This window comes from Brienomyrus brachyistius, chromosome 15, assembly GCF_023856365.1.
Source record: "Brienomyrus brachyistius isolate T26 chromosome 15, BBRACH_0.4, whole genome shotgun sequence".
NCBI lineage: Eukaryota > Metazoa > Chordata > Actinopteri > Osteoglossiformes > Mormyridae > Brienomyrus > Brienomyrus brachyistius.
The window spans coordinates 22,836,999-22,862,566 of record NC_064547.1 but is presented as its reverse complement, the minus strand read 5'-3'; the positions used below and the strand labels follow the sequence as shown (position 1 = coordinate 22,862,566).

General features: G+C 45.3%; 1 protein-coding gene across 2 annotated transcripts in view; it reads left to right on the top strand.

Annotated features, from left to right (window-relative positions):
• xpr1a (xenotropic and polytropic retrovirus receptor 1a) overlaps positions 1–21,456 on the top strand; it is a 74,993-nt gene extending 53,537 nt beyond the window's left edge. The window contains exons 10-15 of one of the 2 annotated variants that reach the window (XM_048977319.1): positions 3,600–3,768; positions 5,783–5,974; positions 12,205–12,371; positions 12,550–12,689; positions 12,893–13,114; positions 14,128–21,456. In XM_048977319.1, the coding sequence (XP_048833276.1) occupies positions 3,600–3,768; positions 5,783–5,974; positions 12,205–12,371; positions 12,550–12,689; positions 12,893–13,114; positions 14,128–14,188 (951 nt within the window). In that variant the 3' untranslated portion in view covers positions 14,189–21,456. Of the gene's footprint in view, positions 1–3,599; positions 3,769–5,779; positions 5,975–12,204; positions 12,372–12,549; positions 12,690–12,892; positions 13,115–14,127 lie in introns of both variants that reach the window. The other variant, XM_048977318.1, reaches the window with a different exon arrangement.
• Positions 21,457–25,568: the final 4,112 nt, after the last annotated feature.

Here is a 25,568-nt window from a genome sequence, read left to right as displayed (position 1 = left end):
CTCTACTGCCTATTAGTTTATTGTTAACATTGTACCATAATTCCTTGATTTTATGTTAAATTTTCTGGGAAAACCATAGGATAGGTTCTCTATAAAAGTATGTTGGGATGCTGTCCAATCAGTAGGAGGCAGACTATAGCATCACTCAGTAGTCAGTCAGTCAGACACACAGTAATAAGAGATATCAATGCAGCCAAGTCCCTGAAGGAGAAAGTAGACGGATCCAAGATCCACCCTAAGGTCAGCCCTCCGCGCCGGGACAGGACAGCTATGATTGCGGGTCTGCCTTCCTATCTGTAATAATATCCCTGCTAGGCTGCACCTGCCACAGATATTTGGAATTAATCTCAAAACAGAAACATTTTTTGTTTTGCGCAAAACATTACGCCCAGGATGTAGATATTGGTCAGGGTATGATGACGTTGTGCCAATCTTACTCGCTGGCTGTAAAAACACAGAGTCTGTGGGGTCACATTAATCGACCTTTGGCCACAGGGTGGCTTTATGTGTTCCTTATTTTTGTCCTTAAATCAGCATGTATGTGCTTTCATTTTTGAGGAGATCCTCACACTGTCTAACAGCAGAAAAAACTGCTGTCATGTCAGGTAATTACCTCCCAAACCGTTGTTTGTCTCAGAAGCTTCTCGATGAGCTATCGTGTGTTAAATGTGCAGCTTGCTCAGCGTTGTCTGCCCAGAGACAGCAATCGGGTGTCACTGATGCTGGCTTCCTTTAATTGGGAATTCTGGGAACTGAACTTGGATACACCCAAACTACGAGTAGTTCTGAATTACCAGTGAGAGAGATGTGTAATTAGGGACCTTAATTCTGTCTCTGTTTGCGAGCAGTTGCTAGCCAAGTGTGAACGCCTGTCAGCCCTAACAAGGTAACCATGAAGTAAGCATTACGTGTAAGAGCAGTGCAGCCTTCCTGGGGCCGGGACGAGACTGTGCCATTACATGTAAGAGCAGTGCAGCCTTCCTGGGACCAGGACGAGACTGTGCCGTTACGTGTAAGAGCAGTGCAGCCTTCCTGGGGCCGGGACGAGACTGTGCCGTTACGTGTAAGAGCAGTGCAGCCTTCCTGGGGCCGGGACGAGACTGTGCCGTTACGTGTAAGAGCAGTGCGGCCTTCCTGGGGCCGGGACGAGACTGTGCCGTTATGTGTAAGAGCAGTGCAGCCTTCCTGGGGCCGGGACGAGACTGTGTCGTTACGTGTAAGAGCAGTGCGGCCTTCCTGGGGCCGGGACGAGACTGTGCCGTTACGTGTAAGAGCAGTGCGGCCTTCCTGGGGCCGGGACAAGACTGTGCCGTTACGTGTAAGAGCAGTGCGGCCTTCCCGGGACCGGGACGAGACTGTGCCATTACGTGTAAGAGCAGAACAGTCTCCCGGGACCAGGACGAGACGGTGCCATTGCGTGTAAGAGCAGTGTGGCCTTCCTGGGGCCGGGACAAGACTGTACCATTATGTGTAAGAGCAGTGCGGCCTTCCCGGGACCGGGACGAGACTGTGCCATTACGTGTAAGAGCAGTGCGGCCTTCCCGGGACCGGGACGAGACTGTGCCATTACGTGTAAGAGCAGAACAGTCTCCCGGGACCAGGACGAGACGGTGCCATTGCGTGTAAGAGCAGTGTGGCCTTCCTGGGGCCGGGACAAGACTGTACCATTATGTGTAAGAGCAGTGCGGCCTTCCCGGGACCGGGACGAGACTGTGCCATTACGTGTAAGAGCAGAACAGTCTCCTGGGACCGGGACGAGACTGTGCCGTTATGTGTAAGAGCAGTGCGGCCTTCCTGGGGCCGGGACGAGACTGTGCCGTTACGTGTAAGAGCAGTGCGGCCTTCCTGGGGCCGGGACGAGACTGTGCCGCTATGTGTAAGAGCAGTGCGGCCTTCCCGGGGGTATTATCATGACAGCTATTTTGAATTTGATATCTGCTTGTCGCAGATTGATATTATAAACTGGTCCTTATTAGGATGCAGCCAGACTCCACTTCAGATAGCGTGTTTCCTGCCCCCCCTCCCACCTCCCCCACCCAATGATACACAGCAGCCAAGCGCTTTTCCCATCCAGGGACTGCGATCGTGCAATCATTACCGGGATCAGTTGTGAGTCAGCCCCCCACCCCCCCACCCCAACTGTGATTTTAAATCAGGTTTAGTCAGGCTGGGGAACATGCTGCAGACAGCTCTGAGGTCCCCATGGACGGGCAGGTCCCTGGGCGTGCGCTGCCCTTTGGTGGCCTCATGCTGATACGCCTGTCCTTCCCCGTGACAAACGGGGCCGCGCCTAACACTGGCCATAGGTAGGCGGGCCTTGTGGGGGGGGGGGGTCAGGCGTGGCTCACGGTGGGGTGCCACTAATTAATGCACACATCCTGAAAGCCGAATCGATACCCGCTGGCCTTTCGCGGCAATGGTGGGCCCTCGCCAACGTGCGCATGCAAACTGCCACAGCTCACAAATGTCAGCCGTGCCCCGAGGGCATGACAGGTGGCCCGGCGTTTTCGTGAAGCCCCCACCTCCCGGCCACCCGTCAAAATGCAGCGGGCTGTCAGAAGCGCGTGGGCAGCACACTGAATGTGCACCAGGGGGCGCCGTGCCCCAGAGACTCACACCAGAGTCACTCAGGCGTTGTTAGTTGCCATTGTGCCTGCCGCTAATTAACTCATCTGATTAATTCATCGGAAAGAGACAGGAGAGCAATGCGTCTGTGTGCCCTTATTAAAATCTCATTCAAGATTAAGTGTCTTAAACAGAGTGTCAGTGATGGTTCTCTCTTACTGCCATAAAGGGGCATGTTTCAGCAGACTGGCAGAAAATGACAGATATGGAGTAAATTTGCCGTTTGCATTTTGATGGAGGTGTGGCTTTTTTACCGGTGCTCCGGGCCTCTTATTAAGCCGTCATTAGGATACGCTGGGGTGCACACATCAGGCCGCCTAAGAAGCCGGCCTTGTAGCGGGCCTCTGGGCCCCGTTCTGGCCCATTTTCTGCACCATTTCTTGCCTCATCTCCCCCCCCCCCCCACGGATGATCGGTGCCTCGGTAATGATGTAAATGACAGTGTTAGAAAGCGGGCGAGTTCCGTTGCGGTAGGCGGTGTCCCTGTGCGGCATAATCCGGCGTACGTGCTCACCGGTCCAAGCATGGCATTACCGGCTCGTTTGTTGGGTAGTCATTAAATTAACCCACTTATTTCTCATAGCTTCCTTGATCACGTGCCCTGCAGTAGAGGCCTGGGGTGCCGGGAGGGTCCCTCCGTGAAAAGAGGGAAGCGTTATTAATAAAAAAGAAAATATCGTGTGACGGCTGAATTTTATACGACCCCTAGTAGCCCTGGGGGCTCTGAGGTGGCTTTTTGGTTACGCCTGCTCAGATGGTCGGAGAGACCTGCCAGTGGGAGGGAATCCCGCTGTGGCTAATGGGGAAGTGATTTGCTGATTCGGTGAAGGATTAAATCAAGCAGAATCGCGAGTGACAAGACCAGCAGCCCAAGACAAGTGGCGGAATATAATTTAGGGACTGATTGAAACTCTGATTCTGGGTCTTTTTGCTTCCCTCCCCCCTCACCCCCCACCCGTGTCTTCCCATCCCAGTTCCGTGTCTTCACGGCTCCGTTCCATAGGGTGGAGTTTGCTGACTTCTGGCTGGCAGACCAACTCAACTCCCTGGTGTTTGTGCTGATGGACCTGGAGTACCTGGTCTGCTTCTACAGCTTCGAGCTCAACTGGGGCGAGAAGACTGGCCTGCTGCCCAAGGGCCCCGGTAAGGGACTGGGATTGGGGGGAGGCTGGGTTGCTGGCCCCGCGCCCAGCCAGCTCACTGCTCTCTCATTGTGGAAACTGTTAGTATTATTATTTTGCTTTATTCATAATCACTGTTTCATCGAAGGAAGCGTAAATGGCACATTCATTATCACACACATTTATGCATCTAGAGAGTCTTACAATAAATCAATATAGACCCTCCGGAGTCCAACAGGAAGTTCAGTGACCTTGAGGTGAGGTTTAGACCCACAACCACCACGGCTCATAATGAAGGTGACCGCGCTCTCTGCCCCCTCCTCCTCCGCTCCTCGTCCTTGCGGCGGCATCGCTGGCTGCAGCCCAGCTTCCCAAGAACTCGGAGAACATCCAGAGGGTAAACACCCCCGCGGCAGATGGGGCCGCAAGCCGAGGGTCTCCGTTATGGGGGGGGGGGGCAGGCCATTAGACACTGGATTTCGGCTTGCGCCTCACAGCCGGGTCATTGATCCCTCGATCGACAAGTCAGATTTTATTCAAAACAGAGCTCTTTTGCAGGTAGCTCCATCATCAGGCAGTTAACAATGATTGACGGCCATTTACCATAGAGGACTAGAGAAGCCCACATCATCTGTACCAGGAAAACAATCACCCCCCCCCTTTAAAATAGCTAGAATTGCTCCTCTTAGCAGGATCTACGTGATGGATTTGTGGGGTTTCCGTCCGTGTTCCCACTCCGGGCCCTTGTATTGGTGTGGAAGAGGACTGCAGGCTGGCAGCCATAAATACAGGCCACTGAGGCGACTGTCAGGATTGTACACATCTGAAACACCACATTGTACCCTGTCTGGTATTTGCCATGTACCGGATACATGCTACACCCTTTGTGCATCTTACCTTCCTGTCTACAGCCATTAAACCCCACCCATTAGAAATCAGTTGAATGTGATTATGCATGGCTGAGCATGCAGCTGACTGATAACAGCGTAATATCAGTACACAGCGAACAGCGTGTTCTGTGTGATGTTTGTTTGCTATGTTCATGATTGGGAAAGACGGCCGGTTTGATCCTTGCATCAGTCCGGGTTCCAGTTTTGGTGACATAGACCACAGAATGTGCTTGAATGTCATGTACACCTGGCTGTTTGCTTTGGAATCACTCGGAAATAACCTTCTAAATTTAGTTTTTTTTCTAAATTATTAAAGCACCCTCACCTCACAATTACACTTTCTTGCCTCGTGATGCATGCTGAGATTTGGCTAATGCTGGCGATGATGTAACACTAAAAATATATTGTAAAAATACAGTTGATTGATAGATATCAAACTGTAACACTCAGTGAGTAAACAGTATCGTTTGCCTTAACTAAAAATCACAAAAACATGGCTATAATTCAGGCGTTTAGTAATATAGTTTAACTTTAAATTATTTGTGATAATATTTTTGTGATCCAAAAGTTATGCGGTCACGGGCCAGGTTGCCCCCCCCCCCACTTCTGCAGTCCATGTTCGGTGTGTTTGCCGTTCAGCAGTATCAGACCTGATCAGCTCCACTCATAAATCTTCATAAACTGCTGAATTCACCTCACCCCTGAGCCCAGTGAATTCATTCAGCGGGCTAAGCTGTAATGGCTTTCAGGATGCAATCAATGAAAGATCAAATTTTAATGAGAAAAATCACAAAGTTGTAAGTAAGCAAACAAGGTCTAGGTAGGTCTAGGTCTTCCTCCAGGCAAATGGGTCTACATCACACTGGCACTGGAGACAAAACAAAGGCTGTGGTGGGGAACATAAGAATAAAAAGCTAACAACAGACAGCTACTGGGTCTAAGGTTAGGGGGACTGGACACTGAGGGTCATACACAAACTCTTTCATGTTACTATTATTTATTGCTATTCAAGATGGCCGACAGCCTCCTTTTCATTCTTACATTCTGCAAAGTTTGCCCTCTGGCTTCATGGTTGTTTCAGCTGCCGGCTAGTGATAAATGCCACCTACTACCAGATTAACATGCATCCCGTTGTCCCTCCAGAAGAAACAGTGTGTTACAACGATGCGTACGGAGTACGCGCCATCATCCAGTGTCTCCCGGCCTGGCTCCGATTCGTGCAGTGCCTGCGCCGTTACCGAGACACCAAGCGCGCCTTCCCCCACCTGGTCAACGCTGGCAAGTACTCCACCACCTTCTTCGTGGTCACCTTCATGGCCCTCTACCACACCCACAAAGGTGAGACCGCGGAGCAGTGCGTAGAGAACCACCGTGAGTGCGTCAGGGTGTGATGTCATCAGATAAGGCCAGTCAGTAATGATATTTCTGTGGTCGGAGTTGTTAGGAATCCAGCCAAGTTGTCTTATCAAGTCATGCTGGTGTTCTTGAACCTAACAGAATTTGACAATGTCAGTCATATATCCTTTGCTTAAGAAGGACAGTGGGGACCTGAAATGGGGGGTACTTTTGACTTAGAAGACTAGGGGGAAACTGGCCAAGTGAGCTGGGAGAGGTAGCGAATACATTCCCTGTATCAGTATCCCAGTTTTAAAATTGAGGTTTGTGAGGACATTGGTTAAACAATAGAAAACCTTCATAAAGACCCAAAACAATAGGAAAGACTAACATTAGATGTCAGTTAGTGTTTAAGAAGGCTGCCCCTTTTTCAAGATATCAGCTAAAATCTACTCCCACAGCACACAGGCTTGGTGACAGTTATTATCTTTGTTGAAATGAATCTTTGACTCAATTATTACAATGTCATTTCATAAAGTGTTTGATATTTTATTATTTCTACTTGGCTGATGCTAGAAATTGATTTAATTGCACATCAGCGAAGTCATTTACTTGCATAACCAATATACTTCCAAGCTACATTTTGTTTCCTGTTATTCCTTTGATAGCTTCCATTAATCTATTAATGATGGGGTTTTTTTCTCGTAACAAGCCAATTTTGAAGCTCACCCACTCCGGAGATTAGGTTAGGTTAACAGGATGTGATTTTTTTTCATTTGCTCTGCTGTTATCGACTTCAGTAGCCATTCTGTTAGATGCTTCCAGACCATTTGAGATGGTGCCTGAAAATGCACCGCATTTCTGTGGGTAATGGAGACGTGCAGCCGAACGCAGCTGGGTGGGGGGGGGGGGCTGTGCAGGTCCCGTAAGTTGCATGTTACTGTCCATGTGATTCGGTTCCCTTCAAAGTGAGATGATGGTGTATTGATGTTTACAGTCATGTGTCAGTCAATAACAGCAGGATATTCATTCTGACCAGGAGCGTCACTAAAGATTTCTGCATGGGGGGCTAAGCCTTTATTAGGAAAGCCCGATGGAAATGGGTCACGTTATTTAAACTGATTAGTTTACATTTATGTGGGGGGGGGGGGGGCTAAAGCCCCCCTAAAGTAGACCTAATGGTGCCCTTGGTTTTCAGAAATGCGACATCAGGTAATTTCACTATTGTGAAAACATCATATTGTGTTCTTACACAAACCTAGATGGTATAACTTACTATTCACCTAGGCTACATACACTCAGTGACAAAAAGAAGTTAAGCACCCAGGCAGAGTAGTGGAAATGAAATGAATCTGCACGTGGTGAAAGGTCATGTGACAGTATCGCAATGATTATAATATCAGATCAAACGGAGTTGGCAGTATGGGCACACTGCTGGTCCCATGTCAGTAGGGTGTGCCCACCCCCTCTCCCCCCAGAGCCTGCATACATGCAATGAAACGGTGCAGAAGGGAGTCATACAGCCGTTGTATCCTCTCCTGCGGCCCACAGCTGTTATAACTGGCCCTCGAGATCCTGCAGATTGGCATTGGGTCTGGGTTGATGTCAGAGCTGATCCCACACATGTTCAATTGGGGAAAGATCGGGGGACCTGGCTGGCCATGGGACAATCTCAGCATGACGTACGAAGTCCGTAGACACACGTGCTGTGTGTGAACGGGCGTTGTCTTGTTGAAAGACTGTACCAGGGTGCTGTCTCAGGAGGGGTAAGACATGTGGACGCCTACGCAAGGGATGGTGAATCCAGCTGATGCCAGTCGTCGCGACACGGTGCAGGATGACTCAGGGTGCTGTAGAGAGTCCAATACCTGAGTCCAGATGGCAGGTGCAGATGCCATGATGTTCTGTAATGTTTGGCGCACAATACAATGACCCTCCCTTGGTGTGGTCTGTCTTGGGCAACGGGAACCTTCACGACGTGTGCGGGGGCCCTCACGTGCCCATTGGTTCCAACATGGGGAGACTGTGACATCTGCATGCCCCACATGTCGCAATTGCACGACATGATCACCCGGCCTGCAAACCCACAATGCGACCCCTATCTAATGCGCCTACGAGGCGTCCTCTGTGTCTGGTGACTAGATGTGCCAGCTCCTTGCAAATCAAATCATTTACATACCCATCGCTGGTCTGCACATGTACCAAATTACATACAAATCAGACCGTTTTTTTTTGTCACTGAGTGTGGTATAGCCTACATAACGATAAAAAGTACGCTTTCAGTAACGAAGCCTAGTTATTATCATTATCAAGTATTGTGTGCTGTATATAATTGTACGTGCTATACTTTTATTTTTATATATATATATACTGGCAGTGCAGTAGGTTTGCTTACACCAGCATCACCACAAACACGTGAGTAATGCGTTACACTATGACCTTACGACGGCTACAACAGCCAGGCGACAGGAATATTTCAGCTCCATTATAATCTTATGAGGCCATCAAACGTTGTTACGCGACACAAGACTGTATTCTATGCTTATCATGGGTTATTTAACATAGCCATCAGTTCACATTTTATATTTCTGAAAAGATTTGTTCTTTTTTATTGTAAGAAAAGATGAGCATTTGAAACAGGTGAAACAAGAAGAGAATAATAAGGGCATAATTTTAATCGCCATGGTGGTGCACTGTATATGAGTAATGGGCCTGAATGAGCCACGTCTGCTCCTGTTGCATGTCTGCTCCCTTGCAACATGCGCGTTGCATGTATGCAGCTTCTCTGTCAGGCAGCTGGGAAGCAGATGCTAATGGGGAAGACTGAGTGTCACGAGGAAAAAGCAATCAGGGGGACTCTGAGCAGACTGATTATAAGGGCCGCTCGGCCTGCCAGCTCCACACTGCCTCCTGCTGGGGGGGCGGGGGGGGGGCATTCTTCTCATGGGAATAGCGGGGAGAGATTGGAAAAAAAGGTTGCCGCAGGTCATATGATGCTGAGGTTGTATTTAAAAATGTATGTATTGAGTGCACTGTGCTCAGACACTGGGCCAGGAACAGACGTAAGTCTGGGGATACGGTGGCTATTCAGCTTTTGTTCAGTCTTTGTATGCTACTGGTGATAAACTAGGTATATGTATCCCAGCTTTTCCCAGCTATAGGATGTCTGGGAATAGGTTGGGACTGAATGTGAATGGGAGCTCTGGGAGAGATCCAGTGTGTGAGATCCGATGGATAGAACAATGGAAAAATTGGAATATAGGGTAGATGGGTCCAGATGTGCTGGATGGCAGGAAAAGGTTCGATGTTGGAAAAAATAAAATGACAAGCAGTAAATGGATCATGATACCTGGAGGGGAGCGGGGGGGGGGGGGTGATTGTAAGAGGGAAAACGAAAACCAGGAATGGAGGGTGCAAAGCACAGATAAAGACTGTATTTATGAAGCGAATGTGTACGTGTGAGAGATAGAGAGAGGAAGGGAAAGAGAGCGAGAGAGAGGGAGGGAGGGAAGGAGAGGGGGTGGGGGGGGGATTGAGAGATCAGAGACGGGGGGGCGATGGGGGATAGGAGGGAAAATGGACTTTCCGGACGAGGCTGGGCTGTAATTGCCAGCACACTGTGAACACATCTCACAACGCTACAAGAATAGCAATGAGCTGCGAGCGTGACTGGGTACGATTTCTGACGCTCGCATTGCTCGGCTCTCCAGGCCAGGAACGCCGCCACTCCTGGGGCGGGGAATCGTAATCTGTACCCCTCCTGGACCCCTGGGTCCTCTGCTACCTCATAGTGCCGATGAGTAGCCTAAGGGAGGACAACACCCCAAACAGGATGGGCCTCTCCTCTCCGCCGCTTCATGCTCCATTATCTGATGGGGTCGCACCGTGCTGGTACCTGGTTACCTCCACTGATGTGCCGAAACATTTCAGACTCATTTGTATCTAATTTCAACAGTTACAAATCGGTGTAATATAATAGGAATATTTCTTACAACTACTGCAGAGACTTTGATTAGTGAAGGATTACACAGATCTGTGCTGTGGAAACCAGCATGAAACATATCAGCATCCCCTTGGCAGGTGATAGCTAGGGTCCGGCCTGTATGGCTGTTCGTCACTGACTCCACAATAAAAACCAACTCAAATCCCACTCATACTGTGTACTCCCCAACAACTGTACCAGATGTCAGCCCCGGAGCTGTAACCACCAACCGCAAAATTTGATTATAGCCACAGAGAGTCCGAGTCTAACCTAAGGAGTTTAGAGCTGAAGAGTATATGGGTCCAGCATGAGCAACCGTACCCACACATACTGGAGCTAAACACATTATAATGCCAGCAGTTCGAGTGCCCAGAGTGACCATATCGGCGGCCATATTGAAACTCACAGTAGCCACAGAGTAAATTTTTGTTCTACAGGGTGGTTGTGGGAAACTATTTTATATTCGTGAGAGAAGCACTACCTAATTGGCCAGTGAATGACTTAGAGTTCACCAATATTCAATATAATGAATATTAATGAGTTTTCCCAAACTACCCTAAGAAAACAGGTGGCACATGTTGATGGGAGCACATTCACTGGCCAATCAGCTAGCTTCTCTCATGAATATAAATGAGTTTACCCAAAAATACCCTTTCAAATGAAAATTCCGTCACAGAATACAAACAGAGAACAAAAAAAGGTGCTTCTTGTGTGATGGGTTCTGGCAAAACAGGTGAAGTAATGGGACAAACAGAACTGTTCCTGTAGCTCGGTTTCTGATCACGTTCTTGACACAAGCCACGAATCAGAGCGCTCAAGCACCCGAGAATGTACTGCAGCCACCGGTCTCCTGTCCTGATCTTCTGCATATTCTGTTACACACAGTCAGCAAAGTACAACTGAGTCACAAATCGCTCCTCTAAGAAATGTTAAATGTGGTACGAATACGGAGACTCAACGCCGCTGCGATACAGCACAGATTAGCCTCATAAAGCCGTCTGTAATGGAGAGATAGAGATCCACCTTAGCAGAGATATTTTCACTTTAAATAAGGCCACGTTCCTCTAATTTTGTCACTGGACTTCAGCAACCACCCTGAGTAATACAGGCAGTTACATTATTTTAGTATGGATAATCGAGAGGAAATTATTGTATACATGTGGATATTCTAATAACGGTCACTGTAAAATACGCGAATTGTGTGCTGGCAGCCAAATAGTCCGGCAGGGATCGGCTGAATCACTTGGCTTATGCAAAGTTCCATGTGACTTTTTTTGCCAGGAAAAAAAGTAACATGAGCAGATAGAGGAAATTTAACCTTTAACCTCCAGATGCCCCATTTTCGGCTCGCCAGGAGATCTCTGGGCATACACTGGCTTAATTAACCTGTGTGTCATTTTTGCACGGATGCAGAAGTCCACATCCAGATTTGTTATTGTATTTATGCAGATTAAAAAAAAACAGATGGAGAGAGTCTTAAATGGATTGTGGTCCATATTTTCTTCTTAGATTTAATAGGTAAGAGTTATCCCTTAATCTGACAATTTTAAGTATTGCAAAGAATTTTCATGGTGGACCTTCTCCCTCTAGTGGAGTGAAGAGCTATAGGTCTTAGAGGAAAATGCTGTGCCTACGGTTCCTAAGCTGTCAGATAAGCTCATGCTGTGTAGCCTATGTCTGTTTCTCCTGCATTTCCTTCTGTTCATCCAAGCATGAAACAATCCAAGCATGACCAGCAAAGGGGACGTTTAAGGCGACTGGCGTGTTTGGTGAGGGTCCAGCCCTTTGAAACCAGACTGATAGCACTCACGCTTTTAATCTATATGTTATAGGTATCACTTTGCAAAGAAAGTGCACATAATTGTCTGTTCAGAGTAGTTATTTTTGGTCTTCATTGGTGAAGGTACTCCCATGTTAGCAAATCTTTCTAACATGCTGGTCAAATCTGGTCAAATTGCATGAATACAACTTTTTGAATCCACAGGAATCTAGGTCCTCATGAAGACATCAGAGGTCCTTGTCATACGTGTAGATTAACATGCGTGTGTGCAAGGTCCCATGATGTGCAAAGTCCCATGATGTGCAAAGTCCCATGATGTGCAAAGTCCCATGATGCGCAAAGTCCCATGATGTGCAAAGTCCCATGATGTGTAAAGTCCCATGATGTGCAAAGTCCCATCTTAAACAATGAGGCTCGTCATCCTGATTCATATATGAGCATGAAAGGATCCTTTTGCTTGTGTCCCCTCAGACCAAGGACACTCAGACGCTGAGATTTTCTTCTACCTGCTCATCGTCTTTTCGGTGATCAGCTCATTGTACACACTAATCTGGGACCTCAAGATGGACTGGGGTCTGTTTGACCGCAATGCTGGGGAGAACACCTTCCTGCGAGAGGAGACTGTTTACCCACAGAAGGTGAGAATCAGCCCTGCCGCCTTGTTAGACCAATCCCAGCTCCTCGCCCTGCAGCCACTGATTGCTCCTTGGCAAGGTCCACACCACCTGGACAGATTGAAGCTCCAGTGATCTTCTTGCACACAAGTGACATAACTTGCAGCTGTTTGGGTAACCTGTTCTCTTTGGCTTTCTGCAGGCATATTACTATTGCGCCATAGTAGAGGATGTTATACTGCGCTTTGCCTGGACCATTCAGATCTCCCTGACCACCATGAATATCAACCCCTCCTCTTCAGAAATGCTGGCCACCATCCTGGCCCCCCTGGAGGTCTTCAGGTGAGACAGAGCATCTCATGGTAACCAGTGATATGAGACTGAAAACATCGTATCTGAGTGAAACAATAGTAGCATGTAGTTAGCAGCATTCACGTATGTGAAAGGGTGAAGTATAAAGTTTTAAGCTGCCAAGCAGCTAAAGAACAGTAAACTTTTGGGTGATCCTTCATCTGCTCCTCGACCAAAATTCCCCCGGTCAACAGGCGCTTCGTGTGGAACTTCTTCCGTCTGGAGAACGAACACCTGAACAACTGTGGCGAGTTCCGGGCGGTTCGCGACATCTCGGTGGCGCCGCTGAACGCGGACGACCAGACACTGCTGGAGCAGATGATGGACCAGGAGGACGGAGTCCGCAACCGGCAGGGCAAGAAAAGCTGGAAGCGGAGCTGCAGCCTGTCCCTGAGACGCCCGCTGCTGTCCTCACAGTACGAGTGCGATGATTCTGCTTCGTGGAGACGGTGCCATAGCTTTAGTACAGAGGGGCTCAGAGAACTTTGGTCTGTTATGAAGTGTGAGCATCTTAAAGGGTGGGTAGTAACCTCAGGGGTCAGTTCCTGTCCCTGCACTGTATTAGTGCTTTTCCACTGGCATACAGGAACCGACCTGTACCCAAGTCATACCGCAAAGAGGGACTAGTTACAGGGTGGTTCCAGCTCACTTTGGCAGAGAGGCGTTGCTGAGTTTGGAGAGTGATAGTGACGGAAAACCGAAGAGACACTTATTTACTGTTCGCGCAGTGTGATTTAATATATGCTAATTTCCGCCAGCATGTCTGTGAGAATCACCGTTTTATGCAAGTGCATTTGCTTCTGTAAATTTGCATTACTAATCCATTCCGTTCCACGGCTCTCTAGGTACTGTTTAAGTAGGAAGTTGGAAATTGTCAAGTTTTCAGGAATGCATCGCAATGTGTTATACTACTAATAATGAATAATATATAGAATATATGCTTTTTATTTCAAACAATCCATGTGTAGAACACGGGTATTTCGACCAATCACATGGTGGGGATGCAGCCAGCTCAGTTAAGTCACGCTTTCGGCCCTGCCATTAAAGCAGGCCCATGTCGCCGTGGTTACAGCTCGGGTATGGCTCGCATACTTTGCAACGGAAAAGCACCAGCTCACGGTGCAGCTTGGATACGGCTCGGTTCTTGGTGACAGTAGATAAGTGCCACATGTTTGCCTGCCCCCATGTTTGCGTGGGTTTTCTCCAAGGACTCTGGATTTTCGCTGCAGTCCAGACATGCAGGCTATGTGAACTGCCGTCTGTAAATTGCACATTGTGTGTGAGTGTGTGTTTATGACTGGCAGCCCACCCAGGTCGTCCCCATCCTTGTACCCTGTGCTTTTAGGGATTGGCTGGAGGCTCCCAGGGACTCTGATTTGGATGATGGACAGACGATGACTTAAGTCGCTTTGCATCTTTCCTCCCACAGATCAAAGATTCGAGACACGAAGGTGCTGATAGAGGACACCGACGACGAGGCCTTCACATGAGCCCTCGGCACCTCTCTGCCACGCAGGGCCACGCCTCCTCTCCAGCTGTCCAATCACTAAGCAGCCTCTCTGCACCTTACACACACAGCGACAGATGCAGCAACATACACACCCTCACTGCGGCAGACATACTGCTCAACACAGATACCCAAACACCCCTCAGACAGACATCGCAGGGAGATACAAACAAAACTAACAAACAAAAGGCACACACAGAAAAACACTCAGAAAGGCTTCGATTTTCTGGGATGCTCTTTGATTTCTTCAGTTTCACATCTCTGGTTTATTTATCAGACAAGTTATTTTAACATGCGTCAGTATAAATCAAGTGACTGTTTACAAACATTTCTAAGTATCAGGATCAAGAAGGAAGAGGCATTCAATAACTGGAGGACTGATATTACCAGAACCCCAAGCATGGACTCAGAAGCTGGACAACAACCAAGGCCCTTACAGACAAAACACTGGTTCATACTGGTTTAAGTCTTTTTTGATTTTTAATTTTAAATGTCTTCGGTAAGTTGCTATCAAGTCAGTGTACAGCCCTGGCTGCACTTGCAGGAAAAGTGCGGTTTAGATTAAAAAAAAAATAAGAAAAAAAACAAAAAAAGCTATAAATGTACTTCATATGTGAAGGTGCTTTATTTTTATTTTTTTAATGTACATTTTGTTAATTTTCTAGACATTTTTGTCGTTATTTATGAAAGCTATAGCCTCTGCGAAACACCTTGATCTATAGCATCTGCGCCGACGTCGAGCTGAGAAGGTGGCGCCGTGGACTAACCCTCCTGCCACGCTTCTCAGGAAGTGGCTACCTTTCCTGTTCAGGTGTTTAAAAGCTTTTACGTGGCGCCCGGTTGACACCAGTCCCAGAAAGCGATTCCTTCTGGAACAAACCCGTCGCTCCTCTAAACCAAAGATGGGTCAGGCTTCACTCCTTGAGGAATCCATTTCTTTAAGATCATTAGATTTTAAAACGGCTGTCACCTCAGTTAGTAGCAAATAGAATTCTATAATATATTCTTGTTGTGAATCGGAATGGGAAAACAGCTAATTACCAGCTATATTGCTAAAGTTTAAAGATAACTGGAAAAGGGCGTTGACTTCCTTTTAATGAAGATTTAAAAACAAACCGTTTGCTAAAACATTGTATTCACTTTGGGGTGAGTTTCACAAAGCCTTCTTAACGCTACGACGTTCGTGATTTCTGTGTTAAGAGATGTTTTACTTACGAACGATGTAGAGTTAAGAAGGCTTCGGGAAGCTCACCCTCAGTCAGGCCTTCCGAAGATTGGTGCTGAATGACTGTTTTTGACATCTCTTCTTCAAACGAGTCAGGTTAGCACTGCTCAGAGAGGCATTACCGGGCCCTGTGATGTCGGTTGACTCATTAATCTGTACATTTAAGTTGCCTTAGAAGAGTGGCCAGCTTACTCTGTGCTCAGACTTCAGTAAACCTTACCTGTTTATGGTGCATTCTGCTTAGAATGTTGCTCGTCTGGTTGCTGAAACACTTTTTAATGAGGTTTTTCCCATTGAAAAATGGTTGCTCTTTTTAAAGGTCTGACATCTTTGCCAGCCCACAGTGGCCAAGGAGATGCTGTCTGTCTATGAGCTGCAGGCAGGTCTGAACTGGCTGCCCGCGTTTGAAGACTCAGATGCTTGTCATCGTTGCACGTTGTCACATCCAGGGATGCCTTGTGTTTTCCCCTACAACCGTGGCCACTGTTCCTGAAGGTGTAGCATCACGGACCAAACTTGTAGCTGTGGATATGAATCATTTCTGCATAGGAAATTAATTCAACTGATCGATTCACTTGATTGTTGCATTGTAGTTCTCATCGTCCTTTTGTCAACAGTTTCATTTTTTGAATAACAGACTCTGCTTTTGCTATGACCAGTTTTCTTCTTAAATCAGGGCATAGACATGCTGCATGTCTGAGTTTTCAATGTTTTTGTTGAATTTATACAAATGATTGAAAAGGGGACCAAACTATGACCCAGAGGAGTGTATATAAGATGGGTTATTCCTGAGGTTGTTCCCTCAAGTTGGCTTTACTGGGTCTAATATCTATCCATCTATCCATTCATCATCTATCCATTGGTTAGGGTCCCAGGGGGAGGGGCCTGTAACCAATCCCAGGCTGTACAGGGCAAAAGGCTGAGGAATCCATTGGATGCTTTTCTGTTTTGTATTGTCTTGAAACACTCAGGACACTTCTCTTTGTTGAAACATTCACTTTTAGGATCTTTTCTATGATTTTTTTCACTCTGCGGACAATGGTAAATATTTTGAAGCCTTGAATAAGAAGGCTCTATACCCGAAACGGGCCTGTCAATTGATGCCACCGTAAGAGCTTTTAAACACCGAAGGGAGGCGTCCTTCTCCAGCCTTTGGTCCTGGTATGTTTCCACGAACACAGCTGGTACAGCTGCTGTCAGGTTTACGTCTCATCCGAAGCTGAGGGCACGATAGTGGGCACCCATATCGTGCCCGTTCTTCCCAAAACTCAGCGTCTGGATGTCAAGCACTCCTACCACAAGCTACAGACGTAAGGTAGAATCACATTTCAGCAACAGCAATAAAAAAAAATCCTTTTGCATACTTCAAAAGATCTAGACTGCAAACTGCTCGGGACAGACTGGAGACAGATGACAATAGTCACAGAGGTACCTCTCAGATTCTTTCTTCTTCCTGTGATGATTAAATATTGCCGTTGTCTTTTTATACTGTTTTAAGAATTTTTGCCATAGATACTGCACTACTTACCACAAGTCCTCTGTCTTAAATCAATGTAATTAGCTGTACCTTATGAAAACAATCATAGAATTCCCCTGAAGTACGTTTACTGTAGTCCATTTTAGCCATCATCCTTCTCGTCACAGGAAAATAAGCACGTAAAGCAGAAATCTGCCGTATGTTTAACCGGCATGGCTTACTATGTCTCCGTCTTTGGTGTGAGTTACTTATGCTTGACCAAAGTTATCGAAGGAATGATTTTCTTGCTGTTTCATGCTTGCTTCAACACTGTTCCCCTGAGTGTGGGGGGAGGAGGGTAAATTTTATGTCAGGCTTTACAGGATTGGTGTTGAAACTTTTTTCCGTCCTCTACAGTCTCTACACGCTTTCCTCAGCTTTTGGCATCAATATTCAATATTTCAGCTGATAAAAATACAATCACAGGCAAAATCAGTCTTGACCTCCTTAATTAGGCCTGTCACCATCCTTTAAGATACTGTTAATAAAGCACATTACATTGATTTGAGCAGGAGAGTTTAAAGTAAATTTCATAGTTGGAGGTGATTGTTTGTAAAGGAAGTAGCCTATGGTGTCCAGCATCCCAGTGTGTTCTTGTTTTGTGGGCCATGGGAGGAAACTGGAACAAAAAAGGAAAGCTGGTCATCTTCTCTTTAAACTCTGGGTTTTAGCAATGCATTGTGGGAAACTTCCTGATCTGTCTTAAGCGAACACAGAGGGCGGGATCCACAGCTTCTCTACGTCTAAATGCTGCAGTGATATGGTGTCCAGGGCTGCATTAGCTTAGCCTGAGACATTTTTAAAATGCGCTGGCAGGAGCATGGAGAGAAATGGAGGTAGAGGGGGAATTAATTTCCCCGGTTTAATCGTCTTCTGTCAATTAGAAGCAATCTGCCTGTTGTGATTCGATTAGCGGAGCACTTGACAGTCCCCGGAATGAAATTCACAAGGACCTGCTGTGCTCCTAATTAGCAGAAAGTCCCGTTAGCATCCTGAACGCAGCGCCAACGCCAGGTCCTCGGCGCCTCGTAAGGAAGACTTCAAACGCACTTTTCGTTTTCGCGTCCTACTCCTTTGAGCAAGCTAATAGTCAAATTAGCTTTTCATAATTATCAAAATAGTTTTCTTGAAGCAAATACGTTCCCCTTCGTTCTGCTGACTGTCCTCTGAAGCGATCTCTTAGGTCACACTTCTCCTAGGTTGTACAGAAATGGATTAGGGTCATGAGGTACATCATGACATCAGTACTGAGAGAAAATTAAATGACCTACAAGCAGTGATGGGGGAGCACCAAAGGAATCGTGTCCTCCTTGCCAGGGTCCACATGACAGCTAGGCAGACGACGTCAGCTTGGACACCGCGGTCTCTCAGAAGGATTCCTATTCCAGCGTCCAGCTGCCACTAAGATCCACAGCTAGAATTTCTGACATTTTGAAAAGCAGGACATGAACCATCCTTTTTTACCAGTGACACAGATAAGGCTATGCCACGGCACCAGGCTCCTGAGCGGGCTTCCTGTTCTCAGCTGGTATCCTCGGACTGCAGATCTCTTTCTGCCTGGTGCTATGCGTCGTCTTCGCTCATACTGTGATGTACCTCCAGTCCTCCAGACCTGCCCTTAACGTTGATCACCACAGACATATCGCTAACTACACAGCAGAGGTCTCCTGCTACTCTGAGAGCATATTTCTGCATCGGTTTCTCATAGATTTTAGGGGAATTATTTTGATTGGCTGTTGTTATTCCTTTTGGCAGTTTTGAAGCCTTATTTCCTCATATTATGGCTAACACGAAAATGGGTAACGTGTGGCTGGCATCTGCCTTTTGATCCTTTTATCTTATTGGAATCGATCTCCTCAAACGCACGATGAGACTGTAAAAACCTGCAATCTTATCCGCACAGGAAAACGCAGCCAACAACACCTTGCGAGCACAATCTTGTTCAACTGTAACTTTGAAAGTGGCCGCCCTCCCCCCCCCCCACACCCCCGGCCCGCTGCCTCCCTTCAGGTAGCTGGACTTCTTTTCAAAGAAAGGTTTACTGTACTGCACTCTCTGTTTCTGCCTGCTCTGTGTAACCGCGTTTCTATTGTCCGCTCTGTGCCAGAGCGTTGTTTTGGTTGTAATGTCATGGGATAGATGTACAGTGAACAGTTAGTGTGTCAGTGGTGGTCTATGATCGTTTTTATTCGGTGGTATTACATGTGCTTTTACTGTAGTAAACCTTGTGAAAACGGGGTGGAGACACTGAGTGACATCCTCTTGCTGGACCATCTGAAATGTAAAAACATCTTTTAAACCAGGTCAACTTTTTCTACTGATTGTGGATGAAGAAATCACTTTCCTCAGTCAGAAGCACAACACCAAGTTTTAAATCCATTCGCAGACCCATCGGAAATGAATGCATGACTGTGTCCAGCATCTCCGCAGCAGGACCCCAGCGCTGACTGACATGCCTGCAGAAAGGAGGGATCTTTGCTGGGGAGTCTTTGGCCCTGCGGCACCACATTTACAGAAGTTACTGAACATCACCAAAGATCACCCGGCTTACATTTCATTTAGCCCCTCTGAGGCCTCGGAAACCCCCCCCCCCCCCCCAGACATCAGGCCCAATCTCCACTCACTAGAGGTGAGCAAAGCTTCATGAATCAATTGCTGTATTTTGTGACATCACTAGATGATGCTCTCCATTCAAAAAAGGGCTCAATTTATGCCCCAAAGCAAACCAAGAGCAAAAATAGTCGGGACAAAAATACGGCGATTGGTTCACAGAGTTTGACCATCACTACCATTAATACACCTGTCTCTTCATCCAATAAGCCCCACAACTCTATGACAAATCACACCCAACCCTACAAGCAGAAATCCCCACCCCATTTTCTCTTAAAAGGGCCCAATTGTTTTTAACAGCTGTCTTGCCTGCATGCAGTTTTAGATACCATTGTGTAAATAGAAATATTTTGCATTATGTAGGAAAAACAGTCCAAGATACAATTGTGATAATCATGCTTTTGTTATTCTTTATTTAGGTGATACGGAGCATTTTTATTTTTCACAATCCTAAATTTTAACTGTAAAACCTGTCAATTTGTGTGAGTAAAACTTTGAGAAGTGAAAATTAGTAAAATGGATTGTGATTGGTCCTCTTGTAGGTGAAAAACTGAATTTTTTATTGGCTCCTTCATCCCCAGGGCTTGTGTCTAAGGCCAATGATGGGATGGGTTTGAGGCTCATAGTGGGGTGTGTCGATATAGTTTGTGGCGAGGGGGCAGGCTGGAGAATGGGGAACATTGGGATGCTTCATGAGTAGAATATCTTAAAAACAGGTGGAATGATTACAGCATAGGTGGCCAGATTAACCCTATGGGGTTATTGGTGGCATAATTCCTCAAGCTTGGAACTTGAGGCTAGTTTTGTAAATGGCTCTTGTTTTGATATTAAGAGATTTGGTCGACACGCAAGTCCTGACCTAACATTTTTATGTGATCAGATCTGTTGCTTTTCCTGCTTGCTAAGTGCTCGATATCTGTTTGCATCCCTCCTTCGCTTTAACCAGTGTGCCCTTTTTATCATTTCCTTTGGAAGATAGATCACGTGACAGTGTCTGTAGTTTATAGATGGTTGTACTTTGAAATATGTATTTAAAGACATTAAAAAACAGATGCTACTTATGTGGTTAGGTGTTTTAAAAGACATGAAGATTAAAAATTGAAACAAAATGTCTTATGAACCCCCCCCCTCCCCCCCCCCCCCCCACTTTTACAGAGTAGTTTGTAAATGTTGAGTGTTTTGCTCTATGATGGTTTTACTGATGGTCTAATTTGTATTTCTGTAAACACTTTGGTGATCCTGTCATATCTGGGTTTTATAAACCACGCTTATTTTTAAAAGTGTAGACTTGAGTCTGCCTGTTTATTTCCTTTATGTTAAATCATACATAGACCTGTAAGGTGAACATATTTCATAGCATAATTTAAGTTCTTTCTTAGCCATGTGGTTTTATACAACTGTACGCTTGAAATAAAGCTATAAGCAGAAAAAAAAATCATAGTGTTATACATATAGAAGAACAGATTTTTCAGCTCATTTTATATGGTAATAAACAGGATATATAACAATGCAGCTCTTCCGGTTGTTGTAATAGTGCTGATCAACCGGTTAGGTGACATCGGCAGCTGCCTAGCGCACTATCTTCTGAGGGAGCACCGACTTAGCAAGCTAATGAAGGTAGACTTGTATAAGTCGATTCCCTTTTCTAATTTGATACACTTTTTGTAGTTCTTCACAATATTTGTATTTTCAATACAAATATCATTTTTTAAACGTAGTTGAATGTATTGACTACTTGATGTTTCTCTCCCTTGTCAACAGTAAGCTATGAAACCTGACTTTTCACAAACATTAATGTTTACTCCTTTTTCTTACATTTTGCTCAGCCGTGTATTTTGTCTACACTTTTACTGTGGATATTTGTGCTTTATGTTAAATTAAAATAAACCCATAATTTCAAGTTGATTTTGGTGATTTCCACATTTTTAGAAACTACTCTGAAAGGACCATGTGCTGAAACAGGACATTCATTTTTCATTACAGAATTGTGGATTTTAAAATTGCAATTATTTACGCAAAATTAGCCTTTAATAATTAGAAAGACTGACCTGATGGTTTCTCTGCCCAATAATTTCCCATAAATGAGGAAATCAGGATGTATACACTTAGTAGGCTCTTTCCAACTGTACGTTCCTCCAAAAACTGTTGGTTAAAAAGATGTGAAGCAGGGTCATTTTACCAAAACAGATTCTGAATTATCTACACCTGCAACGCTGAGAAGTTAGAACCCTGTAACTCGGTGGAATTTCCAGGTTCTGGGCCACAGATGATTGTTCCAGCCCCCTGCAGATTCATCGTCCTCCTGACAACTGAGTATGACCTTCATTCTCCTCGATGCTTGAACATTTCAGCAATGGGCTGTAGGACGTTGGGCTCTTTATAATATGGTCGATTGGTTTAATCTTTAGTTTACTAAAAACAAATTTAATGAATCAATATTGCATTAACATACTCAAGCACAAACATCAAGCACATGTATAAGAAAATGTGCCAATTTAAGTTAAATTTGGACAAACTGGCAGAGATACAAATGGGTATTTGTCTAACACTGTGGTTTACTGTTGTTTTTAACAGATAACAAAATGGATGGCCACCATAGTCTGTAACATGACTGGAATGAATTTTGCTCATGCATCATTCTTTCAGCACTCTGTAGCAGAGAGTCAAGCACATGTTCAATGTGTGCTGGGTGACAATCCTTGCCCTGCTCCCACTGACAGGCAACTTTGGCCTTGACTTTTCAATGTGCTTTGCCGAAATCCTAATAAATAATTGCATAACTGTCTCCAGAGAGTAATGAAGGGTTGCAGGTATTTATCGCAATTGGAGGGCCGCAAAAGAGGCGATGATTTTCGAAATGACTAATGACTTTGTCAGGTAGCCACATTTAGGAGAGGCGATCAAAGATGTCCTGTGTGAAATTTTCAAAATCATTATGAAATCCGTGGAAGGAAGAGAAAGCCGTGAAACAGAAGTGGAACCATGACAGATTAGCACCCTCTACTGGATATAATTGTACCTGTTCTGTACAACCATCTAGTAGGTTGCTGAAAGACAACTTGGCTAATGTTACAGAAACTATAAGAAAATCCCCCTCAAATCATGTGAGAGGGTAACAGGGACTGGGCACAACCATGTGGCAGATCCAACTAGTCCACATACCACAGACTATCCAGACTTTTCAATGGTTGCCATTGAAATATCTAACAGCATACATGGTCTTTTTGCTAATCTGAGCAGATGATCTGCTCTGTGGTTGTTCATATCTTTGACAACATCCAGAAAATGTTGAGGTACTTTTTCAATCTGCAGCTCCTCGGTCCCCAAACAGTTCACCCAAGGTGCCTGTAACTATCACACGCCTTCTATCTACAGCCTTTCAGGTGTGACTTCCATGCAGGTGATGCTATACCCGATATTACCAAACCTAAAGAGCACCCAAGGCTTCCCGCCCAGGATACTGAGCTTCCAGACGTTAGTGTAGAAAGTGAGGTGCCAATCACTGAGGGGATGAGTAGCTCAGATGAAGACGGTGTACCTCCTTTCCTTTTTCTTGCTCTAGTCCAGGTAGGAAGAGGAAAGAACCTTCTTGGCTTAATGGCAAAGTTCTGTAGAGCCTTGCTATGTGTTACATCCATTAAATATCAGAGTCAGACATGCCTATGGATGCACATTGGCTTTGACCAGCACTGACCGTACATATTTTGCATTAAACACAAGTATTAAAAAGATTTACTACAATAAGTAAACAAACATGACCACTGTGCAGAGAATATAGTGAAAGTGTGAACTGCTTTCTAATGACGACCATCACTAGAGGTACTAATCAAATTGGGGAACCAAAATACAATTCTGATGCCATGCCAGGCTTGTTTGGCTTGGTGATACTCAATCCTCATGCATTTGCTAGAAGTAATTAGTTGGACATTTCTTTACTATATGGCCAATTAGATATTGACAAGAAGAAAGCAGAAGCTTGTCAATAAAGCAATGTCGTTTGGGAAATGTGGCAATAAATTGAGATGGTTAAACCCATGCAAAGAAAAATAATCCATGATTGCATTATCACACAATTAAAAAGGACAGCAGTTAGAAATCTATACTCAAAAGGGACGTTTGGTAAAATCAAAAGTGAAAACCAAGTTTCACAAAGTAAGTGAAACTAGCGAATCTTACTGTGTAAGAATACCAAAACTTTTTGGAGAATATGGAAATCAGCCGTCCACCCTATAATCACCCTACAATCACTTAGCCTGGCTAGGAGGCCCAGAGTCTGAACATAAGAACATAAGAACTTTGCAAATGAGAAGAGGCCATTCAAGCTCGTTTGGGGAGAACTTAACTAATAGCTCACAGTTGTTAAACTCTTATCTAGCTCTGATTTAAAGGAACCCGATGTTTTAGCTTGCGCTACACTAGCAGGGAGACTATTTCATACTCTAACTACATGCTGTATAAAGAAATGCTTTCTCATATTCGTTTTAAAATGTTCTCCCACTAATTTCCACTTGTGGCCACGAGTTCCAGTATTTAAACTAATACTGAACAGCATCCAGACCTGTTAGAATCTTATATACCTGGATCATGTGCCCCCTTAGTCTCCTTTGCTTGAGGCTGAACAGATTCAGCTCAGCTAACCTCTCCTCGTAACACATTCCTCTAAGACCAGGAATCATTCTCGTAGCCCTACGTTGCACCTTTTCCAAAGCAGCAATGTCATTTTTAAGGTATGGTGACCAAACCTGCACACAAAATTCTAGGTGGAGTCTTACCAAGGAATTATATAATCGTAGCACCACATCCCTTGACTTAAACTCCACACACCTAGAGATGTAACCCAACGTCCTATTGGCATTTTTTATTGCTTCTCCACACTGGTGATAGTGGGACATGGAAGCATCAACATACACACAGAGATATTTCTCATATTCAGCAACCTTTATTTCAGTGGAACCCATAAAATATCTGTACTTTATATTTCTTCTCCCTGCATGGATTACCTTACATTTGTCTACGTTAAATTTCATCTGTCAGGTATCAGCCCAATCGCTAATTAAATCAAGATCCCATTGTAGCCTCTCTGCTGTTAGATCAGTATCTGCTACAACACCCACCTTGGTGTCGTCTGCAAATTTAACCAGTTTATTGTATGTATTGGTGTCAATATCATTCATGTAAATTAGGAACAATAGTGGTCCTAAAATTGAACCCTGCGGTACCCCACTATGAACACAGGCCCACTGTGACATTGTGCCTCTAATAACTACTCACTGCTTCCTGTCTGATAACCAGTTTTCGATCCAAGCTGCTACAGTTCCTAAAATCTTAAGCAAGAGCCATTTGTGTGGACAACAAGAAAGGCCTTCTTGAAATCTAAGTAGATCACATCGTAGGCTTTTTTGTGATCAGTTTCTCTTGTAGCTTCCTCAAAGAACTCAAGTAGATTAGTTAAACAGGACCTACCTCTCCGAAATACATGTTGGCTATCCCTCAGAATGTTATTTGAATCCAGGTAATGTACCATTGTATCACTTGGGATTATAGCTTCCATTACTTTTCCAGTTATGCAAGTTAAACTGATTGGCCAATAGTTTGCTGGATTACTTCGATCCCCTTTTTGAATATGGGCGTTACATTAGCATGCTTCCAATCAGGTACCACATCAGCAGATACAGAACAGTAATCTCATTCCATTTGGAGCAGAAGGTGAAAACCCTGTAACTGGAATTTTGAAAAGCCCTGTATTCAGCAAAGCTGAAACAAACACAGAATACACTGAATCTGCCACCATTTCGATGAAGAATAACAACTGAATCAAGCAATTTACAGTAATTTGTCTTTGCGATTACGCTCCTTAACTACTGTATACTTGTAATGTACTAAGCGCATTACTTCTAAATCACTTCAGATAAAGCACCTGCTGAACAAATGTACGTCAATGTCGATTTGTGAGGCGCTAGTACCGAACCTGTCGTGCAAGGAAGACGTGCGATGACGTAAATACGTACGGGA